The sequence below is a fragment of the Osmerus eperlanus genome, chromosome 15 (genome assembly GCF_963692335.1).
Source record: "Osmerus eperlanus chromosome 15, fOsmEpe2.1, whole genome shotgun sequence".
NCBI lineage: Eukaryota > Metazoa > Chordata > Actinopteri > Osmeriformes > Osmeridae > Osmerus > Osmerus eperlanus.
The window spans coordinates 3,274,151-3,286,707 of record NC_085032.1 but is presented as its reverse complement, the minus strand read 5'-3'; the positions used below and the strand labels follow the sequence as shown (position 1 = coordinate 3,286,707).

Here is a 12,557-nt window from a genome sequence, read left to right as displayed (position 1 = left end):
TCGTGGAAACCATGCCACCTAGAGGGACAAAGGAATAGAAGACATAAAAAAGAAGTTATCCATAAATCAAATTTCGCTGTCTAAGTTTTGTTTTGCATACCCGGCAGTCTAGTTTCCCATGCATATCTTCTCATTATTGTTAATATTATTATTGTTATTATAGTTGTTCTAAGTTTATCATTACGGTAGGCTAATATTTGATTTGAATGGAAGCGCAACCAGCTCACCGGCGGGAGACCCCGAAGCGCAAACACAGGATGATTTGAAACTAAACAGTGACGTAATTTTGCTACGCGCTTCCGTAGCAACCCAGATCTGAATGTGCGATTTTTACTCATCCTTTCATAAACATTAGGTTTAAGAATAAGACATGTCTAAATTGGAACAAATACTTGTCCTTGACCCACCATATGACCTAAAATTTAAAGGTAAGAGCACTGTCACTAACCACCACTCTCATGCTCGCCAATGCAATGGCAATGTCACAAATTAACCATGTATCTAGCTACAGTACTACTGTAGTAGCGTAGATTAGCTACATCACAGTAGTTTGCTGCTGGCTATTCAAACATAATTGTCACCTAGTCTTTCTAGCCAGTCTAGCTAGAGCTATCTGCACCGAACTGGTGGATAGTGCCCGAAGAGTGGTGTTTGGATACCGTTGTCAACGACCACTTCAACCGATATCTACGAGTCTCTGTCGCCATTTTAAATTAATGTTTGTTGTAGGTGGCGATATTCCAGTATGGCATTCAAGAAACATAGCACTAGCTAGATAACGTGGTCAGTTGAAATTGGGAATTTGTCATTTTTCAATCGCTAATGAGCTTGCATGCTAGCCTTAGTGTGTCATTAAGTTACTGTAGTCTTAAAGTTACTGTACAGTACAGTAGTAGTGAGGTACAGCCATCATCACCATAACTCACACAGGCCTACTACTAACTCTGTTTGGGCTTGATGGCAGTCAGTCACATTCCGTGGTAGGGATGAAAGCTACGAGTGTAACTGCTGTATGTTTTTAGTAACCATATGATGTTGGCCGTGGCCATAGTTGCTTGTTAATTGACAGATTTTAATGCTCCTAGATGTTTCGTTTTAACCACTCTGCACCCCACCCCCTTCTTCCCTAGGTCCGTTCACAGACGTGGTGACCACCCACCTGCGTCTGTGGAACCCATCTGACAGGAGAGTATGTTTCAAGGTGAAGACCACAGCTCCACGGCGCTACTGTGTCCGACCGAACAGTGGGATGCTGGAACCGGGAGCCAGCATTGCTGTCTCAGGTAGGCGTCTACACCCAGAGTGGCTGTGCTAAAGTGCTTGTGGTGATGATGCTGTTGGTGATACTAGTGATGATGATTGTTTTGATGTGTCCCTGTGTTTCTGTTCCTCCAGTCATGTTGCAGCCCTTCGACTATGACCCCAATGAGAAAAGCAAACACAAGTTCATGGTCCAGACAGTCTTCATGACTCCCAGCTCCTCAGACACAGAGGCAGTGGTAAGCTCCACCCCGAGGTTAAAAGCAACAAAGGGGTAAACTGAGCCAGTTTTTCTAAATGAGCCAGTGTGTCAAGCCAGTTATGAGAATTGCCATGAGGCTCCAACAGGGGGCAGTGAATACTCAACCTGTAAGTGCCACTGCAGATCAACTGTTAGAAACTAAAAAGCCGGAGACCCCTGTCACGTTGTGTGCGTTTGACATGTTCAGTGATGTGTGTGTTCTCATGTGTGCAGTGGAAGAATGCCAAGGCTGATGACCTGATGGACTCCAAGCTCCGCTGTGTGTTTGAGTTGCCCTCAGACAACAACAGACAGGTGAGTCTCTGGCCTAAGCCCTAACCATGACCCCAGAGACCCTAATCATTCCAGTCCCTCAGTTCTGCAGTTCGACTGTGCCTCCAGGTTCTGGAGGATGAACAACCTGGGGTCACAGAGAGGTCAAGCCCCTCTCTACTCAGATCTGCCGCTAACCCTAGCTAATTCACCCTTGACCCCCACATGCTAGCTGAGCGGCAGCTTTCAAGAGAACCTTGCCACCTCTGTGGGATTGGCTAATCCAGGTCACTCTCCCCAGCTGGGATGGGCTAAAGCAGGTCACTCTCCCCAACTAGAAAAGGTTAATCCAGGTCACTCTCCCCAGATGAGATTGGCTACAGCAGGTCACACCCCCAAGCTGAGCAGTAGGCAGTATGGCGGCAGTGCAGCGACCACTCCAGGAGAGTACTGCACCCCTCTGAGCAGCCAACACCACCTGACCTCTGACCTCCTGGAGTGCAGCAAGTGGCAGGTTGGTGACATACAGACTGATACAGCCAGGCAGACCAATAGACAACCAGACGGACAGACAGGCAGATCGATGGAGAGACTTATAGAGAGACTGATAGACAGCCAGGCAGAAGTTCTGTGAAGAAGTATCCCCTTTAATAAAAACGTATGTTAAGGTAGGTCACAGTTCTGACCCTGTGCCCAGTGTGAACTGGACTGTGGTAATGTTTACCTGCCTGCTCCCCCTCTAGTCCGAGGTTGACGCGAGCAGAGCCACACCCCTTCTCAGCTCCAGGTCGGACAGCTGCTCCACCTCGCGGCCCAGTGGGGCCCCTCTGGACCAGCCAGACATGAGGAGGCTGGTGGAGGAGTGTAAGAGGCTGCAGACAGAAGTGGGGAAGCTCTCTGATGAGAACCGACAGCTTAAGGTACCTGGGTTCTAGATCTGGGGTTGGCTCTATGTAGTTGGTGTAGATCGGGTAAACTCACTCCTCAGGTACATACAGGCCACCCGCGCCAGCCTATCGCTAGCTTTTCGTTGGCGTTTGACATGTCGGAGGTGGCGGGTTTGATCCCAGGTGCGGGCAAACGTCGGCCAAGTGTACCTCCGATGCGGGCACGGCCATGTCTGTTACATCTACACTAGGGCTGGGTGATATTGCAGATTTTTTTTAAATTTCAGATTATATCAATAATTATTGATAGTTATCACCTATTTTGGATGGATAAAAAAAATTATATTGAACCTTTTTATTTTTTATTTAACACCTTACCATTTCCTTACCATTTGCACTTGTTTTCTCCCTCAACTTTTCTGTTGACACACACAGACACATGTTGATGGTGTAACTGAACAATACAAGAATGCTCTGTGTGTGTGTAATGGCAGCACGCTGCATTATCAAAGGAAATGATAGGCTGTTAATGAGCCAGGAACAGATGCTTGGGGTTTGATCATACAACTGAACTTTGCTTGTTCCTTATGTGCTTTTCTGGCAGGTTGAATTTGATGCATTTAAGTGAAACTATCGAACATTCCATCAAGCACTTTTCTTATTGCTATGGATGAAGTGTCTATCGCAGCACACCGCTATCGTTTTATTGCCCAGGCCTAGTCTAAACCACAGCCGAGTTCTAAGTACATGGGCCAGTCTATAAAAATAGACCTAGTCTTCGACTTAAATGTAACTTTAAGTCTGACTTGCCATAGACACTTCAATTTACCTGTTGCATAAAGCTTCACTATCAGTGACTAACGTAAGACTGACTTATATAGCCTGTTGCGCTTTGAATTATGGATAAAATAAGACGAGAAAAAATAAAAGATGGCGGACAAAACAGCGACACTTAACGGCGAAAGATTGATACATTTAAACCTGATGAAAACCTAGGAGGAATACAATATTGATAAGGTTGTCTTATTAGCAAATAGTGTATGCGTCATAGACTTATATACAGTAGACCAGGGGCGATTCTAGGATCAGACCTTTAGGGAGGCTCAGCCCCCAATGAGAATGTGACTTGTGTTCTTAATCTGCGCCATGAAATTAACTACCTACTTCTCCTTTGGTTTTACTGGCAGACTACCAATGTTAAAGGTGCATGGCGACACTGGATATTAAACCTGTTTAAAGCCCTTTGAACCTGTAATTGTTTGTCATCTGTCACTAACAGACACGTTTGCAAACTCTTACGTTAGAGCACTAAAAGTTCTTTAAGATAATATTTTTTTATTTTAGGCGTGCTGAGATTAAATTTAGGTGTGCTTGAGCACCCCTTAAAAGAGTCTAAAATCGCCACAGCAGTAGACACAGCAAGCCTGCTCTTTAAAGATGGCGTCCTCATTCATTTCTATGAAAAGTGCTCAGTGGCGCAGTGAGGCAAGCGAGAGCGCGAAACTGGCTGACCAGAAAATGGCTGTTTATCAATCCACGTTTTTCTCCGTTCTTGTGTTCTTGCGAACTCGTTTGACGTCATCTTTCATTGCCCAAATACGGTTCCAATCCAAAGAACACAAGTCACCAAGAATGCCAAAAATACCCGGAAATGTTCTTGATCCGCCCCTTTTATCGAGGATGCATCCATAGACGTATATATTAATAGTAGTGCTGTCAAACTATTAAAATATTTAATTGCGATTAATCGCATTAATGTCATAGTTAACTCGCGATTAATCTAAATTAATCGCACATTTTTATCTATTCTAAATGTCCCTTGATTTCTTTTTGTCCCATAATTTTTTCTCATTTTAATGCTCTTATCAACATGGAAAAGTGGATCGGATTGCTTAGTGCAAATGTTTTTTTTTATTGAAAACAACATTGCAATCGCCTGTCTTTGACGAGGGGGCGGAGAATTCGCATCAGCTGTGTGCTTGGCCATCAAGTGGTATTTCAGACTGGACGTGCTGTGATGATAGCTCAAAACAAAACACACAGATCACTTTGGTCTTGTCAATGGAACCATTTGGCAACTTTTTAAAAGTAAACTTTCCATTCAGAATCTTATTGGCATCCATTTCGGCATCTCGCGCTCGCCATCCACTCAAAACGTAACGTTAGCCTACAACTCTTTAGCCGGCTCGCAAGCCCAAACAAGTGTGTGCAGCTTGCCTGTTGTTTTGTTTCCGGTCTAGCTAGATCCGGTGTGGTGTTACAGTTTTTACAGTAGTTGTTGCAACAGCATGTGAAAAAAACTAAAAAGTTTGCAAGGCCAAAAAGTACTTTAATCTCGCGATAAAACGCCGTTAAAATGGGTTTGCGTTAACGCCGTTAATAACGTGTTTAACTGACAGCACTAATTAATATACAGAGCTAAATTTTTCTTCCAAGATGGCATCCCCATTCATTTCTATGAAAAGTGCTCAGTGGCCAATAGGGTCCAATTACAGTGCTCCCTCTCCTTCTCATTTATAAAGCTTGCGTACGCCACTTTCCACGCAAAGGTTGTGATTTATAAAAAACAAACTTGACAGGAGAATGTGCAGTACTCCACGCAAACTCTGACCCTCCCGTAGGCCTACGCACATTTTGGAGACAGTGGGAATTGGCGACGCAGATGACCGTACTGTAGTCATACTGCAGAAAGTAAATGTGGGAAGAACGATTACTCATAATATTTATATATTTTGTTTTCCTCACACATTTTTTTCACTCGATTTCATCATTATCATGAAGATTAAATCCAGCAGTGTTATTTGCGCTTGTACTGACTGATAATTGTTCCATAAACACCTTGTACAATCCAACTCAAATTTTAAATCAAAATTCAGCGCTGTCTGTCTCACCATCAGATTGTCCACTACGGGAGTGTAGGAGGGGGAGATGCCCGACTGCATGGAGGATAACATCACATATCCTACTTTTAGATAACTGCAGAACACATTGTATAACGAAATATATTTCTTTAATACTGTGCATTTATCATCATATGTCAAAAACTGGAAATACAGTCGTTAAGCTCCCGCGCAATCGCTACACTCTACGTCCTCCTTTTGTTTGCAAATTGTATCTCGACTCGCGGTATCACTGGCACAGTTGACGCCACTCGCACTTTTTTTTATTGGTGATCCACCGGCCACCAAATAATGTGGCTTTTTTGTGGCTTTTTTTGGGGGGTCCATACGCCATTTTAGGCTTTTGGGCGTACGTAAACTTTTAGTAAGAATCCTACGCACAGTTTTATAAATGAGACCCCAGGCCCCTCTAAACCGTAACTCTCTCCTCAGGCCCCTCTCTCCTCAGGCCCCTCTCTCCTCAGGCCCCTCTCTCCTCAGGCCCCTCTTTTCATGTGTATCCGAGGTATTAGCGCCACCGCTGGTCGGAGGATACTGTAGGCTGTTTATATTAATAGGCTAACTTACATTGAACTTCGGTTTGAGCATAAGTCAATAGTGTTTAACATAGCGGAAATTTGCATTGCGGCTAGCGTTAAGTATGGCGAACATTCACAAAATATTGTTTTAAAATGATTAAATTAGCTGGCTAGAACCACATTTATATCATAAACATACAAATAAAGGGGAGAGAATTTAATTTTTAGGTTTCATTTAGCAGACTTTTGGATAGAGACGCAGATTTCAACTTCCAGTCACAGGCAACGATTGTATGACTGATCAAAACACAGTAGGCCAATAGTCGCAAACAACTTTATCTTACCATAAAAAAAACATTGGATATCTATACTGCTAATCCAATGCTGCTTTATCAATCACCACCTAACTCTGAAAAGCTTAAAAACTGGTTCTCATCCAACGATCCTGCGTCAGTGTGGAGAGGCCTGCAGGATATCACCAACTACAGGAAACCGTCCCCCCACACTGTAGAGAACCCTCAACAAGCCGACAATCTGAATGAGTTTTACTGCAGGTTTGATCACCCCACATCCACAACCCGCTCAAACTCAGACTTCACCCAACAAACTGCAACCCCTGCTATCACCTCCCCCCTCCCTCCTAACTCCCCCTTGGCACTGACGGTCTGTGAAGAAGATGTGTGTCAGCTCTTTCAGAGACAGAAGATCAGGAAGGCTCCAGGCCCAGACGGTGTGTCACCATCCTGTCTGAAAGTCTGTGCTGACCAGCTGGCCCCCATCTTCACACGGATCTTCAACAGATCTCTGGAGCTGTGTGAAGTCCCCTCCTGCTTCAAACGCTCCACCATCATCCCGGTTCCCAAGAAACCCTCATCACTGTACTGAATGACTACAGGCCCGTCGCACTGACGTCTGTGGTCATGCAGTCCTTTGAGAGACTGGTGTTGTCCCACCTGAAGGTCATCACAGGCCCCCTGCTGGACCCTCTGCAGTTTGCCTATCGGGCTAATAGGTCAGTGGATGATGCAGTAAACATGGGACTGCACTACATCCTGCAACAGCTCGACTCCCCAGGGACGTATGCAAGGATGCTGTTTGTGGACTTCAGCTCGGCTGTTTGTGGACTTCAGCTCGGCGGTGAGGTGGACTTCATCCCAGAAGTCCTCCTCACCAAACTCACCCAGCTCACTGTGCCTGCCTCCACCTGTCAGTGGATTACAAACTTCCTGAAAGACAGGAAGCAGCAGGTGAGGCTGGGAGAAATTACATCCAGCACCCAGACAGTCAGCACTGCACCTTAGGAGACCCGTCTGTTCAGCTCCTGAAATTTGCAGACGACACAAAAATCAGAGTCTGCATACAGGAGGGAAGTTGAACAGCTGGCCCTGTGGTGCTCTCGCTACAACCTGAAGTTGAACTCGCTCAAAACTGTGGAGATGATAGTGGACTTCAGGAGGAGCCCCCCCATCACTGCCCCCCTCACCATACTGAACAGCACTGTGTCTGCTGTGGAATCCTTCAGGTTTCTGGGTTCCACAATCTCCCAGAACCTGAAGTGGGAGCCAAACATCAAAACAGTCATCAAAAAGGCCCAGCAGAGGATGTACTTCCTGCACCAGCTCAGGAAGTACAACTTGCCTCAGGAGCTGCTGATCCAGTTTTACACTGCAGTCATTGAGTCTGTTCTCTGCACATCCATCACTGTCTGGTTTGGATCGGCCACTAAACTGGACAGGAACAGACTACAACGGACTGGTCAGGTCTGCAGAAATTATTATTGGTGCTGACCTGCCCACCATCCAGGACCTGTACACCTCCAGAGCCAGGAAACGGGCAGGGAAAATCATTGCAGAACCCTCACACCCTGGACATAATCTGTTCCAAGTCGTCCCCTCTGGCAAATTATATTTTATTATAATATTATATATTATATTTCAGTGTTTCCTCTAGGATTTTTTTTAGCAGTGGGGACAGGTCTGTCCAAACGCCCCCCCCCCCCCCCAACAAAGTGCTAACCCTATATTTCAGAGCAGGTTAATGTAATAGTCTATTAGCTAATGTAATATTGCACATATTTTCGTCCTATTTCCCCTAAAGAAATAAAGTTAGCCTACTTAAAGACACCTTACACTCATAAAGTATGTTCTAAATGGCATAAATGCTGCCAATTAATAATTGACGTAACAACTTATTGTTAATGGTCAGGAGCCGAGTGCATCAGCTGGGCTTAAAAAAGTTGGTCTTAACTCCTACGTCGGTCTTAGTTACGTCCGACTTTGTGATTTGAATTTACACCGAGTGCACCAAGCTTGACAGGCCACGGTCGTAGCTACGCCTGGTTTTAAGATGCGCGTCCTTGCGAAAATGCGAAAGCGTCGATCGTTGCCAAGCAATACATTTAAGAGCCTATCCAAAGCGCACTTAGCTAGCTTATCTCCCTTCAAAACAATCCATGGATTTAAAAAAGAAAGAAAAGGAAAATATATTTTACTGATAGAGTTGTTTACTCAGAATAGAAGCGTGCTCACGGGGAAATGTAATAATATCAACACAATAAAATTAACAGTGGATTTGTGCGATCACGGACAACTTTTTCTCGCCTTAATGTCCTTTCCATATGTTGCCTAAACAAGACGCGCTGCATGTGCGATCAAACTGTTGTACATTATAATTACCATGGATATTAGTCCTATTTTCCAACTTACGCCTGCTCCCCACTAGGCGTAAAATGTACACCCAGGTGCAGCACATAAAGGGCTTAAGTCTAACTGGTGCACTAGTCGTAACTTTAAGTTAGTCGTAACTTTCAGTTCTACGTCGGACGTAGCGTTACACCCAGGCGTACGCCCAGCTGGTGCACTCGGCTCCAGAAGCCTAGTCTATCGATTAAGGTAGGCCACTCGTAAGCATGTACACTGTCTGCTTTATTTGATCTTGATAGGCTAAGCATTCTGTAGCAATTAATAACAATATACCCACTATTTATTAATTAAAACTACTTCAGCATAATAATGCACTTAAAATACAAACGTGAGCAAAGGCAGTAATTGCTATCGAATCAACAGACATGTGCAATTTAGCTAGCCCGGGGAAGAATACAAACAACGAAAGTCACCAGTTAACTTAACTTAAATTAGCAAGAACTATACTAATACAATAACAGGCTTCAATGAACTGACAACATAAATTATACGACATAAGGCCGATATATGCTTCTGCGTTTTTCGAAAAACGGACACATGGGAACGCCCTCGTCTCCGTGGAACGCCCTCTACGAGCTCTCCGTCAGCCCTCGGAGAGCACCGGAGAGCTCGACGTGCACCTCCTGAATTTTCTAACTATCCGTCGTAATTTCGGAGAGCGACGGAGAGCTACGGAGATCCCCTTGGCTGTGATTGGTCAGTATTAAGAACCGCTTGCGTCAGGGGCGGGGGCGGGGTTGCCCTGTTAAACAGGACGAACAGAATCCTTTGACCGCCATTGCTGTAAGTTTTCACAATTCATATTTCAGCTAAACAGTACATGTAAATCAGCATCTGAATTAAAATGACCATTAAGACCATTCTCGCAAGGATGCTTGCAAGAACGTTCTTCAAAAGATTGTACTTGCGTTCTTAGCGTTCTTCGGATTGATAAACAGCCAATGTCTAATGGCCGATTTATACTTCTCCGTTTTTACGGAGACGGACACAGGGAACGCCCTCTCCGACGAGGAATTCCCTCTCCGTGCCCTCTCCGAGCCCCTCGGAGAGTTCTACGTGCACCTCCTGATTTTCGTGACTATCCGTCTGTCCGTCCGTCATTTTACGGATACCCCTTGGCTGTGATTGGTCCGTATTAAGAACCGCTTGCGTCAGGGGCGGGGGCGGGGTTGCCGTGATAAACAGGACGAACAGAATCCTTTGACCGCCATTGCTGTAAGTTTTTACAATTCATATTTCAGCTAAACAGTACATGTAAATCAGCATCTGAATTAAAATGTGACGAGAAATGGTCAGTGTAGTTGCTGAAAATGTGCGTATTTTATTGATGAAACGGCTAATTTGTACATTTGCTCCGACTTCTCGATAACCTAGGTAAATAAACACTCGATGACGACTTACAAAAAAACGTTGCGCCACCTACTCTTCTGGCGGTGAATTGTTTTCAGCACCCACAGCCTTCGGAGTACTATAAATTCAATAAATCCGTCCGACTCCGTCCGTCCGTCTGTCCGTAACGGAGTCGGAGAAGTATAATTCGGCCTTAACCCTTGTGTTATCTTCGGGTCATTCTGACCCATCAGTCATTGTGACCCACCGTCGTATTGCGACAGATTTACCGCATACAAAGACAAAGTGAAGCATTTTCTTTTAACCGTTGGGCTGTCTCAGACCCCCCACATTGCAAAGGTTAAAAGAAAATAATTTTAATTTGTTTTTGTATTGGGTAAAATTGGGTAAACACAACGATGGTTCGTTATGAACCTTTGGGTCATGTGACCCGAAGGCAGCACGAGGGTTAATATGGGGAGAACTGTCACTCTCGGGAAACTTCCGGGTTCTGAACTGGTTGCAGTTCCACTCTGGTTCCATATGAGGGCGCTCACCAGTGAGTGCAGAATTAATGGAGGTCTATGGAGCTATACCCCTCAAAATCCACTTTTCTCAGGATATACTTTTTTGTCTAGTAATTTGAATTTTGTATTCGAAAGGGGAGGCAAAGAAAATACACACTGCTGGGTGATAGATTTTTTAAAAGTCGCTTTTTTGTCTTCAAAAGCCTTTTAAAATGTCAATGACGTGACGTCATACACATCGTACGACCAGAGATGCTGCTTTACGGCAAGCTCTGGTCACTTCCTTTTTTCTCTCGAGGCATCGACAACACAGCTGAGAGGTTAGGCTCTCCCTGTCAATACACATGATAGAAAGAGTTTTGGCTTGCTAATGTTGACATTCTGGTTCCGCTTCCGATGCCATCAAGCGGGATCTCTGGTCGTAGTCAGTCCTTCACTAACCAATCAGCATGCATTAGCAGAATGCTAGCGTGTTATGGGCAACAATGACTCACCCTGTAAGAAATCGAAAGGACATAAGTTCTCGTTCATTCAACTTTCGACCTATAATCCATGTTGAACATGCAAAAACAACAATCAAATCTGAGATTTCCCAACGACAATCAGGCGAAAGAGACTAATTTAGCCATTTAGCTCCATAGTCCTCTACTGATGATGTCCTCTACTCACTCGTTTAATCAAATGACATTTTTGCAGAAAAACAGGACCCAGTTAACTTTTTCTGCAGTTACAATTAACAAACTTAATTCATTTTGTAATAAGATAATGACGTAGGCTACTAATCTCAGATTTGATTGTAGTTTTTGCATGTTCAACATGGATTATAGGTCGAAAGTTGGCATAGCAACCAAGCCCTTACCGCAAGGCTTAGCCACGGGAAGAGGTGGCTAACTTTCCTACCCCAAATTAAGTCAGTCTTACTATGTATGCAACAGACTAGTCTAACCTGACAATTTAAGACTGCCTTAGACTAAGACTAGTCTTAAACTAAGTTTATGCAACTGGACCCTGGTCTGGGGTCTTAAGACACAACATCCTGCCTCAGAGCTGGGTTTCTCTCTAACTCCTCCCTCTGTGTGGTTGCCAGGACGATGGGGTGAGGATGAGGAGGAGCCACCGGCCAGACAACACAGTCCTTAACTCTGCCTCCCTGGCGAGGAGAGACCATGGCTCCAGCTCCTTGCCCTCCCTCCTGGTGGTCATAGCAGCTATCTTCATCGGTCTCTTCCTGGGAAAGTTTGTTCTGTGAGGAGGGGCAGAATTCGTCCCTGGAGCGAAAGTGATGGAGAGAAGAGGGTGTGACCTGCCAGTGTACATGTTCACTGTAACCAGTTATCAACAGGCCCCGCCTTTTCAATGCCATGGTTATGACACACCAGTGGGAACAACTTGTGGTTGGTTCTCCCTCTTATGTTCCTGTTTTGATGGGGGAGAGGAACTGGACATTGATCACATGATCATGGCCACGACTGTAGGCAATTCAACGTCCTAAGTTAACAAAGAAACAAATGATTGAAACCAACGATTCTTTGGTTCTAAAAGTTGGAATTGTCACTTTCTGTTATGGTGTCTCCTGTGTTCAAATTATTTTAAAGAACCGTGAAACCCAGAGACTCACTAGTCCGAACTCTGATCTGCTCTCGGGTCTGGAGGAGGAAGTCGGTTTGGAAATGTGTTCCTCCACTCATGCATGTGTCTGGTTCTTTATGCTACTCTCAAATGCACATTGTTTTTCTTTACCTAGACATTCCAACTTCATGAGGCAGATGTTACTGTGCTGTCACATGGTATTTAAAGTTGAAATAAAGATCTGCCATTCTTGTAGTTCCTCTGCTCCCCTTGTGTTTCTGGGGAAGTTCCAGCTTCTCACTGTCCCACCGAGACCCGTCTGTACCATTAAGCAATTCAGAATCACATGAA

At 44.7% G+C, this 12,557-nt stretch overlaps 1 protein-coding gene across 4 annotated transcripts; it reads left to right on the top strand.

The window, feature by feature from the left end:
* The first annotated feature begins 17 nt into the window (after positions 1-17).
* LOC134034994 (vesicle-associated membrane protein-associated protein A-like) lies at positions 18-12,461 on the top strand. 4 transcript variants are annotated; one of them, XM_062479753.1, is made up of 7 exons: positions 18-428; positions 1,131-1,283; positions 1,396-1,499; positions 1,736-1,816; positions 2,142-2,288; positions 2,518-2,694; positions 11,725-12,461. In XM_062479753.1, exons 1-7 carry the CDS (start codon positions 371-373, stop codon positions 11,884-11,886), a joined length of 882 nt encoding a protein of 293 aa, XP_062335737.1. In that variant the 5' UTR covers positions 18-370; the 3' UTR covers positions 11,887-12,461. The 4 variants fall into 4 exon arrangements, with proteins under 4 accessions (XP_062335737.1, XP_062335738.1, XP_062335740.1 ...); XM_062479755.1 differs by lacking the exon at positions 18-428 and adding an exon at positions 548-783; XM_062479754.1 differs by lacking the exon at positions 2,142-2,288.
* The last annotated feature ends 96 nt before the right edge of the window (positions 12,462-12,557 follow it).